This window comes from Besnoitia besnoiti, chromosome XI, assembly GCF_002563875.1.
Source record: "Besnoitia besnoiti strain Bb-Ger1 chromosome XI, whole genome shotgun sequence".
Taxonomy (NCBI): Eukaryota; Apicomplexa; class Conoidasida; order Eucoccidiorida; family Sarcocystidae; genus Besnoitia; species Besnoitia besnoiti.
Genome location: NC_042366.1, coordinates 57,551 through 73,540, shown reverse-complemented (window position 1 = coordinate 73,540; position 15,990 = coordinate 57,551). Strand labels below are relative to the sequence as shown.

Here is a 15,990-nt window from a genome sequence, read left to right as displayed (position 1 = left end):
TGTCACTGTGCGGCTGGAGGCGCACGTAGTGGCGCCTCACATCTGAACTGTCGGGTAGTGTGCAGCAAGGAAGAGCGACGGCGAACCGCTCTGAAAAACAGCGGCGCAGGGATCGAGAAGTGATCAAAAATCGAGACTAGCACTCGAGACACGGATGAAAGAGGGGACACACCAGGGACCGGGGAATGAAGCCTATTGACTACGCACTAATGCCGGAGCAACAAACTCGAAACCTGACCAAGTCGCTGATGAAGGCGAGGACGGTGGAGCCTACAGCGGACACTTTGCGGAAAGCGCGTCCTCAAACCGGCGCACTGCGGTGCTGTGACGCACGCCACAAATCAGCCACGGAAGAAAAAAGCAATCGAACCCCGAAAACGTGGAACGAGTGCAGCAGAAAGGTGCAGAACGACGCCGGTCCTTTCCACGCACTGCAAACAGGTAGCTCGCCGATACAGCTGTTTGACGCAGCTTAGTGATATCACTAAAGGAATGGCAGAGACCGAAAGTGGAATCGAGGACTGGCAAACGCAATTCGTCAGAGGTGAGCGAAATCCGGTGAAAGTGACGACAGTGCAGCAGCTTGCACGACCACTCAAAGTCCGAAATGTCAAAGTATTTATCCAGTCTGAAGGCTGAAAAGGCAAAAAAGGCGGGAATCCGCGCAGAAGAAGCGAATGCAAACCCTGGAGACAACTGTCGAAAGAAGGGAAAGGTGAGGAAAGAGAATGGCCTCCGCGGCAGGAGCGAGCGAGTTAACCAGTCACCCTGGGGCGTATTCGCAAATTAGAGGGCGGAGAGAGAGTTGAGCCCTGAAAGTGCCGAGAAAGACAATCCGACCGCAGGATTTCGCGACGCTCTGCGGAAACAACGAGACAGAGCCACGTGCCCGCCGTCAGGAACCCCGGATGAAGGGGAAAAACCAGTAGAGAGGAAAATCACTGTCGCGCTCGTGGCAAGCGCCTGACTGGCGAGTGATAACTGAAGAGACTCTCCTTGTCAAAGAAGTCCCGCCTGTCCACAGAACCGATCTTCCGCTACACCAGAGTGCGTCAACAGACGGAGGCGTCTTGGCAGAGAAAAGGAATGAGCAAGATGAAGCGCAGAGCGAGCGGCATGAACGCTGGTATGTGGTCGTTGACGCGGTGGACACACGATATTATGCTGAGTATCTCCGTCTCTGTCGTTCGCGGCGTGCCTCGATTGGCGAGTACCTCCCAAATCCTTCCAGCAGCAGTCTCGGGGGTCTCTCCAGTTGCAGAAGTGCTCGTCTCCGTCACGCGTTTCGCTCTCGTCCTCCGCTCATTTCGAGGTCAAAAATCAGCGGTCCTGCCGCGCTCAGAGGCCGTGCCCCTAAGAGGCAACGGCACGCGCGACGGACGTAGGGGGGCCGACTCCGCGGGAAAATTGGGCAACCAAAAACAAGAGAAAAGACGCATGCCCCCCTGGGCGACTGGCGCACATGGCACCGACGGGAGAGCGGAGCATCTTGTTAGTTTAAGCCAGCTCTCCGCCGTTTCACCAGTGTTGTTTCGACGTTTCGTTATGCATCCGAAACGGAAAAACAGGGGCACTACACGTTCAGTCATTTGCAACGCAGACACGTGCGCATCGGCGCGCTTTGCCTCGCTAGCTCCAGTCTCTGGTAGCAGCTGTTGCGAGCATCGATAAAACAGGGGTTTCGTCCCCTGAATATGGGAACGCGTTGACCGGAGGCGCTTCAACGCACGAGCCTCTTCGGTGAGCCGTCTCCGTTGGCAGAACAAGCGCGTAAGGTGACTGCTTGACTTGCCAGGAACTTGCAGCGGCACTTCCCTCAGCGGAAGACTGTGTCGCCTCGTCTGAACTCTCCGCTGTCCTTTTCCTCCGTGCCTTGTCTTCCTAACCGTTCTTCTGTCACATGCCATCAGACTGCTTTGAAAAGCGCAAGGCAAGTTGGCTAGTCTGCGAATCAGCCAGACAGGAAGGGAAGCGAACTGCGTTCGAGCCCTGCTGCTGCCCGGAGTACTCACACGTGCAGGCCCGAGTACGATGTCGTACGCTGGTCAGTTTTTTTCTGTTACCGCAGCCATCTAACACGCGACTCGGCAATGCCGCTGAGTGCGTTTGGCGAGAATCGACCCGGCATGCAACAGGCAGCTGCGGTACAAGAGCCGTTGTAGCTCATCTCACGAGGTAACTGTTGGAGAGGCGTGCACGGATGACGACGACAGGCATCCCAGGCACCAACTGTCGCTCCCTGCATGCAGCAAGCTAGAATCCGTCGCAGTTCCTCGTGTAGAAAGAACGGTTTCCAACGAAGTGGCTACGCACAACTCCGCAACGAGCAATGCGGGGGGCGCTGAGCTCCGTACCTGTAGCGTGCAGTTTGCGCTGCGGACTTGCAAAGGAATCGTCCGAAGGCCCGTGTTTAGTGTCGAAGGCACTGCAGCACTGGACGCAGTAGAACCACGCCGAGTTACAAAGGTTCAAATGTGAATCACTGATTTCCTGTTAGTGACGCCGTAACCGGAGTTCCACGGCGAAAGACCCTTTCTCTGCTTCTCGGACAAGCTCCCACAAGAGCGGGCAGCGCCACCGTGCGAATCGTTTTGAATTTCACTTTTTCCATCTTGTTTTGTTCTGTGCATGGAGAAACCTCCATTGGAGTCGCCACATGTCTGAACCGCGCGCAAGCTGAGCTCCGCATGTCGGTTCGCCATCACAGAGTGTTTGGTATCGACACTGAAAGCCTCCTGGCCTCCCAATCCGTGAACCGGCACACGACATTTCCGAAGAGCTAACGGATCTCCTCCTTCCTAAAACCATTAGACAACTCTTTTGGTCTGATCCCCAGTAGGCAGGGGTGTGCTAATTAGTTTCGCGGAACTCTGCCAGTCATAACTGTAATCGTTTGACTACAAATATAGTTGCAACTAAGAAACCAAAGTTATGAGATGAATTTGGATTAGTAGCAGTCTTAGAAGATGACTCTGGTTATGAGATACAACGCATCAAGTTCCTTACGATTGCAGGACACCGCCACCCCGCTGGAGTGCTGAATATGGTACACCAGAACAGGGGGGCTGCGGACTGCGTTCTTCGTTCTGATCAGCAGCGGACATACGGTGGTCACGGGGAGCGCGGTGATATTCATGCAACTCCGGCAAATATCGTGGCTGCCCATGTCGTAAATACTCTTGCTCTACCTGATGGGCGCAGCAAAGGGAACACCGCCGCGCCCGGTTGCATCGAAAAAAGTTCTAGAAATTTCTTGCACAGCAGGCACACGGAACGGTGCTGGCCTCGTGACCATAATAAAACTGCCAGGAGCACTCGAGCGTCAGTACTGCATAGGTAGGCAGGTAGGCTCGCAACACAAATGTGTATGAAGACGCCCTGTTCCCCTCATCCGTTTGGGAGAGGCGCGTTGTCATCCATCCTGAACATTCTTGCGTGTTGCGTGGCTAGTCCTTCAGCCCTTCTTGATGGCTGGGCGTCAAAACAGTGTCTGCGGATTCTTCACCTTCTCAGCGTCAACCTTGGCGCTCACAAACTCATGATAGGGGATGGAAAATAGCTCCATGAACTTTTCGTCGCTTGTCGCATACATCTCGCGGAGGGGGGGCAGGGGCTGCATCCCGAAGGGCTGATACGGCTCGAGGCCTCTCCAGCCTTTCTTCTCATCAATGAAGGGGAAGACTTCGTCAGCTAGCATGGCTTTCTTTGCCCAGTATTCTTCATCGTACACGCTTCCTTCCTCCTGCGGGGCTTCTACGCCGGAGCCTCTTCTTTGCTCCAGTCGCAACTGAAGTCTCTTCTTTTCCCGCATTCTGTCGTCCCAGTGTTTCCGCGTCCGCGCACGTTTGCGCACTTGCTCGAGAGCTTTGCCTTCGTCGAACAGCGGATTTTCAAATTTCCGCCGAGCCTTCTCTTGCAGGAGGAACGCGTTCACCAGCGCGATGTGGCGAGGAATGATGCGCCGGCGAAGACTGTAGGAGAGGAACTGGGGGAAGAGGAAAACCTCCTCGACTTCCTTGTGCATGTAATTCTGCAGATACAAAAGCTTGGACCGGACGTTCCCAGCGATGCCCATACTAAACAAACGTGGATAGGCCCGAAACATCTCCTTGACGCTCGCTTCCTCGTGTCTCATGGCGGCGCGCATGCGAGCTGCATCGGTACGCAGAGGCCGCAAAAGTGCCTCTCTTTCGCTCGCTCCCTCTCCCCCGCTTTTCTCGTCGCCAGTCTCCTGCAGCAGCTTCTCAACCAACGTCTCCCCCTCAAACTCCTCCAGACGCTCGTAGTGCCCTCTGTACCATTCCAGCTCAAGAGCCGCGGCGCTGCTCGCCTCTTGGCGCGCGTCCTCTCCCTGGTCGGCGCCACCAGCTGCGGCGGGAGGCGCGCCGTTTGCGGCGTCCCTCCCTGCAGACGGATGAGCCGACGAAGAGGAGAGGAATGCGACGATCTTTGCCCGCTCCGTGACAGGCAGCGTAGACCAGCCTGCGGGTTTGTACTCGCTTCGCGAGGCGCGCACCTGCCGGAGGACTTGTAGGAAATGACGCAGCTTGGACCTTGGCCGTCGAACCGCGAACACCATGGGGTGCTTGAGAGCGGTGCGCTCCAAGAACCGATCTGCTTCATCCTGTAGGCTGTGTGAGTCCGCATCCTGCCCTCGTGCTTCGCTGCCTGATACGCGCCGCCCCTCCTTCGCGCCCGCCTCCTCGCTCGCCGGCGCGCCAGCGCAAAACAGCTCCCGGTACTCCCGCATCCAGCGGGCGACGTGGTCGCCACCCGCGGTCAGGGCTCGAGGCACGTGAAGCAGGAGGTTCTTCGCGGCTTCTGGGCTCCACTTCTTCTCCTTGAGGATAAAGTCGAGCGCCGCGCTGCATGCAGCCAGCCGCCGCGGCAGCAGAAGCTCCGGGCAAACCGTGAGCAGGCGAGTCAGTTCCGCCGCCGTCAGGCCCAGGGACTCTGGAAAGGCCAGCGCATGCAGATGCGATAAATACGGAGACGGGCTAGATCCCGAAGAGGGCGACGAAGAGGCACTGACCACCGGGGCGGACAGATCGAGCGCCGCCTCCTCAGGGACGTTGTGAGAAAGCAGAAGATCCGTGATTGCGTCCTCCACAGGGCTGAGAGTGCCGTCGCGCCTTCCTAGGTGCCTGTGGATCCACAGCATTCGCCGCGCCCTCTGATCAATGGGTGGAACGCGGAGCACATAATGCTGGCGTATGTGCGCGCTGAAGTGTGCCTCAGTCTCCGTTTCTGCGCGGCGTTCCCCCTGGACCTCTGCGCGCGGGGGAACTCCGTCATCGCCTTTCGACGCCGCAGGTCGGCGGGCGCTAAGGGGGAGAGGCAGGCCAGCGGGAGGGTCGGGGAAATCGTAAAAGAGAGAGTCCTTCGGCTGGTACGGAAACTTGGGAGTCTTCTGTCGGCCTGCACGCACCGCGCGCTTCCGATATTTAGGGGCGCCGAGCTGAATCTTCGATGACGAAGGAGGGAGCGCCGCGAAGCGCGGGGCGTGAAACAACGCCGCCGCCCCCCCGCGAAGGCGCCTGCGGAGGGGAACCGCCACGGAGATGAGGATGGCGAGAAGCCCGCGCAGGCCGGCGAGGGACCTGCGTGAGAGAAGTCGAAGAAGCCACGCGCGGGCACACGCAAGGCGGCAGCTGAGAAGGCCGCGCCGCTCCAGCAGGACGGAGAGGCGGCAAGACTTCCGCACGAGGCGCAGGCGAAGGAGGCGGCTGAGGACGAAATGAAGCTTGCGACGTCGCGCGCGTGTCCCAGGCGCCCAATCCGCACGGCCTCCGCGCGCCAAAGGAACATGACAGAGCACGACAGAAGGAGGACAGACACAGAGAGCGGCAACCACAGCCGGGGGCTCGCCGCACGGTTTCGAAGGCCTGGCGCCTGCCGGGGCCCCGGCGCACACCACATGTCCCGACCCTCCGGCAATGCAAAAGGCTCCGCGACACGGTCCGCGAAGGCCACGTTGGAGCAGAAAAAGGGAGGGAGCGAAGGCGTCAAAAGGAAGGAGGCAGGAGGCAACTCTGGCGCCGCACGGGGAGGCTGGGAGCCGCGCGGCTGCGAACGAGTGGAGCCTGAACGGAATCCTCCGCCGCGCGCGCCTGAGGCTAGTCTCGAAGAGGAGGACGAGGAAGAAGTCGCAGGCGACTCGAAAGAAGGGGGGACACGCAGAAGCAACGAAGAGGGGCCCGAAAGAGTGGAAGGCGCGTCTCTCTCATGCAGAGGTACGGGGCATCGAGCAGGAGAGAAAGAAACGTTTCGCAGGGAACTCCGCGGAGGAACACCACAGGAAGGAGACGAGGCGAAGGGACGGCATGCTTTCCGGGCTGCATACGGAGAGGATCGAAAGGCTTGCTCAGAAGAAGACGGGGGTAGCAAGCGCAGTTCACGACATACGCGAATCATATCGTCGTCCTCTTTTTTCCTTCCTCGTTTGCGGCCGGTTGCGCCCGATGAAACGTCTTCAACGGCCATGGTTTTCTCCCAGCTGAGATTCACACGATTAAGACGGAAACAGATATGAAACGGAGTCTCTGCCACTGAAAACGTCGAGACAGCGGCGCGGTAGAAAGGGAGGGGAAGTGCAGACTCCAGAGAGAGAGGGGACGCAGACCGAAGGGGGGACAAGACAGGCAGCAGAAGACCGCGGAAGGCCCTAAACGAAGACGAGAACGACAGCCGAACGCCGCCCAGAGAACGGACGCAAGGGCAGAATCAAACAAAATGGACGCAGTGACGAGACGGCGATGTATCATAAAGGGCAAGGGCACAGAAGCTACGCACAGAGGAGGAGCAAGCGGTGGTATACCCAAATAATTACCCATCCACTGACTGAGAGGTACAGTATACAGTCCCTGCCCGGTGCAGTAAAATGAAAACGGCGGTCTGAGGAGCAAACGGGCCAGCACACCGAGGGGTTTAGGGTTTAGGCAGTGAGGGGGAAATAAAGAGGAAAAAGCATCACCGCTGGAGCAGTTCGCCACTTCCATCGCTGAACGCGGAAACGCGTCTTCTTTTCGCACACACCGTCCGGCCGCTCCCGCCGCGTGTCTCGATTCTAACGCGGTATCGACGTCAGTCAACGCGGCGGCACACACTACATGCAAGCTAGCTTGCGAGGCGTCCATGAGGTCGTCTTCCGGCGAGACCACGAGAGCCTTCAGGCGTTCCACTCTCTTCCCTCCAACCATGCTATACTGTCTTCTCGCTAGCACCCCCCCCAACCCCCCCCCCCCCCCCCCCCACGCACGTGGAGTCCCCCGCAGCTTGCAGGCGGCAAGCGGTTCAACCCGTCCTCGGTGAGAGTAGTCTGCCTGGACGTCACGACTTGCTCCAACAGCTTCGTCCGATAGGCAGCCCTCACCTCGTTGAAATCTGCAACGGGCTGAGCGCGTACCGCGCTTTACTCGCTTAACTAGTTATGTGGATGCAAGTCAAGGAATCGCCGGGCACAGAGGACCTACAGGTCTAAACGGTTAGGGAGGCACAGGCGCTGGTGTAGACCCGTGTCAACATCGATGTTCCCCTTCTTGAAGGTCTACTCAGACCCTGTAGTTTAAGCGGCAGGTTGGGTGGCGTTTGAGCGCTGCGGAGATTCTGTCTGTGGTGGTCTCGGTTTCTAGTGGAGCTGCTAAAAACGACACCACACGTCAAGGGTGGTCAGTCTCGAGGGAACGGCACATCTAGCGTCTTAGATTTCCGCGCAGACATGCTTGATGCTCATTCAGTTTGTCCTGACACAAAGATCGAAGAGGTCAGCTCGGACGGATCGACAGCTAACGCGTATCTCTGAAGTATGGGAGCATCAGTGTAGGACGTTTCCTGCCAGGAGCGTCTCCTCGGTCTGTGTGGGAACTCAATAGGGACAAACAGTGCTATAAATATGTAGAACATGGAACTTCATTCATTTGCCAAGGCACTGGATGCGTTAAACAAAGCTCATGGTCCAGTCGTTCGCGCTAGTGCCCAAAGCGCAACGGTGTCCAAGCTTGCGGAAGCAAGCTGACGGCGAATGCACATACAGATCTCAGGTGGAGCTGACGCAGTGCCTCTGCAAGCGCCATCAGAAGACACGGTGCCACGAAGTGAGGGGGACACGAGTATTTTATTGCTTACCTTTTCTTTGGCGGGAGGCTTTTCTGCCTCGTCGACGCGCGATATGCCAAGAGGATGCAAGAAATATGTTGCGAGGAATGGATACAGTCAGTAGAGCAGTGGCAGCTAAGAAGACGAAAACCAAGCACTCCGATCAGCAGCGTGCAAATGGATAACGGCCTGTGAAGCACTAGAAACACAGGGGTTTTGCGCTGCTGACTTGAGGCGTCGCCCTTACCATCCCAGTGAGGGCTCGAGCAGGCCGGCTGCGGGCATGCTTAATGTCAAGCATACGCCAAGCGGGTGGGCTTCTTTTATTTTGAAGACACAGGTGGAGATAGAGGTGCTACGGGAAGAAGGTGAAGGCTGAGCTCATCTGCAAGCCGTTGCGCTGTCGTGTCTAAACCGAGCCCTTTCACAACTGCCGCCAGATGCAGAGCAGCACACCACGTGCACGCTCGCTTTACAGCACTACCACATTTGCAAGGTGACAACGGCTTAGCCACAGTGTAACAGATGATGCGTTTCAGGCCCGCCATCGCCGGAGTAAGGCTGTCGCGCACACATAACGGCCTTACTGCTAAACGAAAAGCGCGTACTACGTTCCAGTGGAGCCCGTGGCACGAAAAGGGGCGAAGATCAAAATGATGCAGACTAGTCGATTCCAACTGGTAGGTATCCTTGAAAGGTCTGCAGCGCCTCAACTGAATTCTGGCTTGCCGCTTGCAGCAACTGGCTCCCGAGGAAGTTATAGTGAGGCCACGAGCGGGGCGGCGTACCGGAACCCAAGGAACAGGACTGAGGCAAAGATTGCTTTTCTGCTCCCTAATCGTCACACCAGCAACCAATTGTGGGAAACCGTAGATACTCCGATGACGAACCCTGTTTCACTGTAGCTGCTCCAAGGCGTCAATCCGACTGGCTCTACGGATACGTGACGCGTAGGCTGGCGGCTGACAGGTGTTCATCTCCGTGTTTCTGCAAAGTGCCTCTGGAGCTGAAAGCTAAGTGGCAGCCGCAGGTTTCTCGTGCCGTAGCAGACCGCCGAAGTGCACAAGTAAAAATTGAGCCATCTGTGCTACAGAGGCACTGTGCTCCAGATTGGCATCTGCTCCTTGAGATCAGCACTCCGTGATCGCCACCCCATTTGCCAGTACGCAGTCGAAATGTGACGCTGTGTTCTATTTACGATTTGTTTTGTGATGGGTGGTGGGTCGCCCGCTAGCGATGGCATCCTCCGCATTTAAACCTCTCATTACCCATTCATTTCCCGAGCGTTTCACCAAGCCCCGAAAAAAACTTGCGTCGAGTCTCCGCATGCCTCCACTCCAACAATCCTACGTTTTTTGCTCGTTTTGGCCAGGGTTGTTCTGAGACCAACCTCCCCTCGCGCCGATCCTGCAATCGCGTAGCCGCGAAAACCCAGCGGATGACTAGACGCAAGCACTGAGAGCAGTGCAACTATTTCCCACAAGCCAAAATCCGGCCTGCGTGGCGGTCAGGGTCTCGCTCTCTCGGTGCCTTCCGTTTCTGTCTGATCAGGAAAGCACGCTCTTGATTCTTGGGCTTCAGCGTTGGCGCTGCAGCCCCTCCTCCTGCCAGGGTTCGCTTTTCGAGTTCTCAGGACGGGATCTCGTTCGCTTTCCTCTTTCTCGACGAGTTTCGAGATCTGAGGCCATCAAGCCCTCCCTCAACAGTAGGCTGGAACTCCCGGGGAAGCAGGTGCTCAGCGACATCCAGCATATCTTTATAAATGGAGCGCAGCGTGTGCTCGCCCGCGCCTGTGACGCTGGCGATCTCCGACGCCTTTGGCAAATTCGGGTTTGCGCTTGCATTCAAAAGTTGAACAACGAGCCAAATGGCCGCAGCGGCAACGGAGTTTGGTCTGCAAACCACATGGAAAGCAATTTCACAGCGGAGTGCAGTACTGACAAGGCAGTTATGACCGGGTCCCCGCTCACCTCTCTCCCCTGAACTGCGCCAAGATACAGCGAAGAGGGAACCGCGGAACACGCGCGACGCTTGCCTACGTATCTGAACAAACTTTTAAGTAGGCACGTGAATCGACAGATTCAATGCAGATTCCGCTCGCCAGCCCTCTCCCAATTTTGACAGACACAAAGGCTCTCTGCTGGCCAACGCGTTCGCTATAGCCGTGTCATGTTCGCTGCCTCTCTTCCTGCCAATGGAAAACGGTGGTACCTGTGAGAGGAAATGATGACTTGAGTCGCTCTTTTGGCGACGTGTTCCGCCACGTCTGCCACATGCATGCTGAGTTGAAGTCGAGAGCAGTAGCGCGGCAGCAACTGCGTCGCCGATTCTGCACTGCTGACGCCTCCCCTCTGCGGCAAGAGCTTCTTGATGCGGTTGATGGCTTTGCCAAGCTCTTTCTCCGAAATGGCCCGGTCATACACAACCAGCTCCTTCACCGTTCGCGTGATCCCCGCTTCTCGGCACGCCAAATAGATGATGGCAAGCATCGTCGTCGCGTTGCTCCGCGTCCGAAGTTGAACGCCGTCTTGCTGAAGAAAACAGAAGATCACGCACAGAGGCGATTCCCACCATGGATGAACAGGCACGGAGTGCTGGTCTCGAACCGCGCCACTGTGCACACAGATCTCCTCTTTCGCCTCTGATGCCCCCCCTTCGTCCTGTTGAAGGCAGGGCGACCAGGCTCCCCTACAAAACACAACACAACCCTAAACTCTACGGCGCTTGGTGGGCTTCTCCTGCTACCGCATGCGCGAAGCTGCGTACCAGTGAAGCCCAGCCCGAGGTCGAACATCCGCTCGCTGCTGTTAACCGCAAAACTGCACAGCCCCACCGCTCAGTGGCAAAGACAGACTACCGCCTCAAAGGTATCTGACTCTTTCGCAGGCAACGGGTGTCATCACACGTCACGCAGGCCTCCATGGCTTCTAGCGAGTGCAGGCTGGCGAGGCTCGCGCAGAGGAGAGTGAGTTACCATTAGATCTTTGGTGATTTCTTTCGCTCGTTCGAGGACATTGTCTCGAAGAGCGAAGGCTTCTCCAATGAGCCGGATGTAGTTGAAGGCCACCTTGAGCTGCCTGTCTCCGCTGCCGGCACCGGAGCCGAGGCCGGCAGTCGTGGCCTCGTGGAGCTGCTGGAGCCGCTTCGCACTCGAGGCCGCCTTCCCAGCCAGAGGGCCGCCGCCGGAGGCGACGAGCATCGTGGTGCCGATGCCGCCATCTTCCAGCCACGAGTCGAGGGCGTCGCCGACGCGGTTCCGGTCCGCGCCTCCTCGGCTGCTGCTTGCCGCTTCAGCAGAGAAGTTGCGCCACTCTTGTTCTTCGCTCAGCACCTTCTCCTCGACGATCAAGCCGCATTCTCTGCACAGCTGGTCGCCGCTGCTTGAATCGAAAACGATCGTCTGCGCTCCGTTCCGCGATGGTCCACAGTACGGGCAGGTTTTGGCCTGGCGAGTCGAGGCGTAGACTGTGAAGCGCGGCGCGTGGGAGGGCGCGGCGGAGGGCGCAAAGGGCAGGCCGCGGGGGGGGGTGGCGGGCAGAGAGGCAGAGGCAGCAGAGGAAGCGGAGGAGGACGATTTCCCTGGGAGAAGGACGGGCGCGGTCCGCGACGGCTGGTGAAACGAGACAACCGGCCCCGCATAGGCACCAGCCGAGACGGACGAGGAAGAGGAGAACGAGACTGAAGCTGTCGCGGGACAAAAAGAAGTGGTCGGAGTCCCCCCTACGGGGGTAGGAGCCAGCGAGGCAGAGGACGCATCTGTGGGAAGTGAAGACGAAGACGGCAGTGACCCAGCACAGGCGGCAAGCCGCTTCGCGGGAGGCAGGGCAGACATGGTGCGGAAAGACAGAAAACCAATTCAAAGAGGAAACAAATGCCTCCGAGACGAAAACGAAGGGAGGACAATATCACCTCCGCCCGCCGCTGCTGCAGAGCAGCGGAGCAGGTGACAGACTTCCTCACAAAATTCGCGTGGAGGATGTGGTAGCGCTGCTGTCCTTCTGATACAGATCCAGAGTGGTTCACTTTGTAGTGTAATCTTCGAGGATGAAAATGCAAAAGCACGTCTAAGGGGGGGGTTCATACAGAGAGCAGACGAGAGTTAACCCCGACGTAGTTTTCAGCGACAAAACGATGGCAGCACGTGCCAAGCCTGAAGACTGTCGGGTCACGCTTGAGAACACGGTCACCTGCTGAAGCGACACGACCACGTGGAAATCCAGTGAATAGGTTTTCCAGCAGAACTAGTCACGCTTCCAGAAGAGGACCCGAAAATCTGCAACCGCGAAATGCACGCTGACTCAAAGACACCAGGCTCTATTCCAAATCCGCCGGATGTGGTGACTGGAAGGGCCTCGACCAGACGGAACACGAAAGAGGCAACCGAACTCAAAAGAGCCATGAGCACACAAGACATCCACACAAACAAGAAAACTGACGGGACAGCAGGGGACGCTTTATGTCACCATCGGCGCTTGACAAAGCCATCGACTCTGCGCAGCATGCATGAGAAGTTCTCTAGTGTACCGGAGCATGCTCGCTGTTTCTCCGTGCGCTTCACTTTTCCGCATACGCAGACGCCGGAAGCTACGCATAATGCTGCTTTTGAAGAACCTCAAGAATGTTTTGAGTAGACTCAGATGGCCACGACTCCAGCCCATACCGTAGAGAAGCGTTGGAGAAGGTATTTTTCTGTTTCAGGTGAGCCCCGCCGGCACGGCCCGTGGCTCCGAAGAATCACATGCGCAATCGTCCGAAGGATGGATGAATGGCGCCCTCCTCTTCTACCGATATCATCTCTCCTGCCGAGTGTGCAAGTGCCGCCACAGCCTTAGTCAGCGCGCTACGAGCCACGATCCAAGGGCGGTGTGTAGCGATCTGTGTCAACTGAGTGAAGTTCTACATCCTTTTCCACTTTGCAGAACATCTCCCGCCTGTCCGCTGAGCTTGTAACATGTTTTTCGCCTAACAAACTGCAGGAAAGGCAGTGTCCAGGCTCCAGATCATTTGAGGAAACAAGCATTAGCCAATGGATCCAACAAAACCCTCATGGGCGGGTTTTCTATTGCGATGCACGGCCACCAGACTCGGTCTACGGAGGACAGTGAAGAAATATGGTAAAAGACCTCCGAGGTGAACGCAGGGGATTTACTGTCAGTCTGCTCAGGAAGAATATAGTGGGTGCATGACCACTGCGGCGAAGCTACACGCCGTTCCTCTTTCTGCTTTTATAGGCGTCGAACGGGCCTACACCCCACAAAATGCCAACTAACGTCATGCGGGCTCCTGTAGGAGAGCTCAAGGGGGGTGACGGGGAACACGGTAGCTCCGCGTTTTTCTCATCACCTCACGGATTAATCCTGATAGTAACAAATGATGCCTAAAGAGCAACAACTTAAACAACCGGCTAACTGTAATCCGGCACGTAGATGTTATCACCGACAGAGAATCACTGCCATGGTAGAAACTTCACGACAGTAGAAGAGTTTTTGCAGGTTGCACTGAATTGCTTTTGAGCTTTGCGATTGGATCCAGAGCTACCGCTCTTTTTACCTCAACTTGCAGATGCATTCCCGCTCGCACGCTCTGCGTCATTTTCTGTTGGACCATCACAGAGAGCACGCTCTGTAGTGAGCACTAAGTTGACAATGCCGCCCGAAGGCGCCGAGTGCCTACGGTTGCATGAGTTCTGGTGACAGTATAATGGAGGAGTGACGGGAGGAGACGTGACGTCCATGTGCTTGTCCATCGCGTTTTCCGCCTCATGCGCAACAGATACCGGCAAACTTCTCGGGAAAAGACCTTCGTTAGCCCAGACTCAGTTTCGTAGGCTGACAGGTTTGTCCTAAAGAGAAGTCTCGGATCATTCAAATGCTTGAGGCTCCATCTGGTGTCGTGCCGTCACTCTTGAGCACGTTGTACATGCCGATGCCGTCTGCGACGGCGTTGCGCCTCCAGCGGAAAGGAAGTATCGGGAGCGTCCGGCAAAGGAGCGGCGCGAAAGCGCGTGTCTTTGGGACCAGAGCCACTTCTTTGGAGCCCTTCTGATTAGAGGCAGTCTCACACTAAACATTCAAAAAGGCATCAGCGTTTCAGAATGCCTCCATTTTGGAAGGTTTTCAAGCAAAGAGTATAGTACACCCAGCCACACGCGGTATACTACCCTTGGCTTCAGAAGCGCGCCTTTTCTGCATTAGCGTGATCTCGTTCCCCTAATGTAGAGTCGGTTCGCTCTGATGCCGCTTTGACGCTAGCCTGCCTGCCGCCTGTTGAAATACCGAAGATTGCCGACCTGACGTCAGACTACCTCAGAGCGCTGCCGCGGATTCCGCTCTGGGGTAACTAACGTGTCTGCCCTTCCACGCCCCGGCTCACCCAGCAAGCGGCAAATAGAGGACGAGTGGCGTACTGGCGGCGTGTCTAATGTCATCGGCATTGCGTTCTTGATGAAGCCACCGTGTGTTCAGTGAGAATGCGGAAAACATTGCAGTGAAGGCGACTTCATCTTTGACGTTAAATGCGCCATGGTTTAGTCTTCCAGAGTGGTCTTCGGAAAATCAGATCCAATTTACACAGAAGTGACTTCCTCTTCCGCATCTGGAGGATCGGCGTCCGCCGGTTGACATCCAGTATCATGTCATTGGGGGAAACGACCGAAGTCAACAGTGCTTATCGCCCATACATCTAGCTTGCCGCAAAATCCCAGGCCTATCCAACACATTACACCGTGGTTAACTATGGGGAAATCAACTACGGGGAACTCATACACTAGAGTGGAAAGCCCGCCCCTCAACACATTCGGATTGCTTCTCATGCGTCGTACTCAAGGCTACGCCACACAGCGCCTGCTGTTCAGAACTTCACCACGCAGCCTACTGTGCTTCTCGGGGACCAACAGCGAGTGCAAAAGGAAAAAAAAAAGAACACAACTCGCTGGGGCTGGATTAGCGCAGAATCCTGGCCCGCGCAGGTGGGGAGACTCTCGGAGACGCGTCCGACTCCGGAAGTTGACTGTAGCCGATGACAGAGAGAAATATGCTGCTATTCTTTGAACAGGCATGCCCTTTTCTTCCAATCTGAAGCTGCGGACCAGGTTCTGGTAACGCCGTACATATTCGACCCCGTCCCCCCTGCCGTTGTGGTCTGTTGGAAACACCGACGCATATAGTGTTTTCGCGCCATCTCTGCGTCACCAATAGCCCAGTCAAGCCAGCAAATACGAGAAGTGAAGTAGCTAAGCCCGTTACTCAAAAAAAAGAACGCATAAGCGATACAGTACTGCTTAGGCAGGCGATAAAGCACCCCAGCCGCCAGCTTGGATCCCCAACGCACGCGCAGACGTGCGTTTTTTCTGGTTGTCAAGAGGAACCATTGGCTTGTTGTCTGTCGAAATTGCACACGTTTACCTACACGCGGAAACACACTGACGAATGTGTTTTCGACGCGGGCCAGAGGCGGTGGGGACACTTTTCGTGCCACTCCCTGCAGCGGCTGGCTTCTGGGCTCCAAGAGGAAGCCACGCACATTCCACTAGAGACGGGGTTTCCAGCCAACCCTGAGAGGGACAGCGCCGGACTGGTCGCTTCCTCGTCCCGCTGGGAACCCGCGTGCGAAAACAATAGCGCACGACATGCCCTACATTCGCCTTGACATGCATAACACCTAATATAACATAACTGTTCCGCAAACAGATACCAAGGAACTCGTGTGTTGTTTCCGTTTTGTAGTTGAGGTGAGTTGCCGGGTTCGTGCCCTGCTGACCAACTCGCTGTGCGCTGGAGGTCGACAGCTGCACGCGGCGCCCCTGCCGCAACCTGCGTAAGCATGACCCATGAGCAGCGAAAAAAGAAGCGATCCTGGGCATGCTGCGGGTGAGGGCTTTTCCATTGGGAACGATGC

At 56.7% G+C, this 15,990-nt stretch overlaps 2 protein-coding genes across 2 annotated transcripts; both read right to left on the bottom strand.

Moving 5' to 3' along the window:
* Positions 1-3,478: 3,478 nt before the first annotated feature.
* BESB_019020 (uncharacterized protein) lies at positions 3,479-6,483 on the bottom strand (the record flags this gene model as incomplete). Its single annotated transcript, XM_029360611.1, has 2 exons — positions 3,479-5,600; positions 5,915-6,483. 2 exons carry the CDS (start codon positions 6,481-6,483, stop codon positions 3,479-3,481), a joined length of 2,691 nt encoding a protein of 896 aa, XP_029215970.1.
* A 3,240-nt stretch (positions 6,484-9,723) lies between these two features.
* Positions 9,724-11,926, bottom strand: BESB_019010 (transcription initiation factor IIB; the record flags this gene model as incomplete). The annotated part of the gene is made up of 3 exons (XM_029360610.1): positions 9,724-9,988; positions 10,306-10,625; positions 11,069-11,926. 3 exons carry the CDS (start codon positions 11,924-11,926, stop codon positions 9,724-9,726), a joined length of 1,443 nt encoding a protein of 480 aa, XP_029215969.1.
* Positions 11,927-15,990: the final 4,064 nt, after the last annotated feature.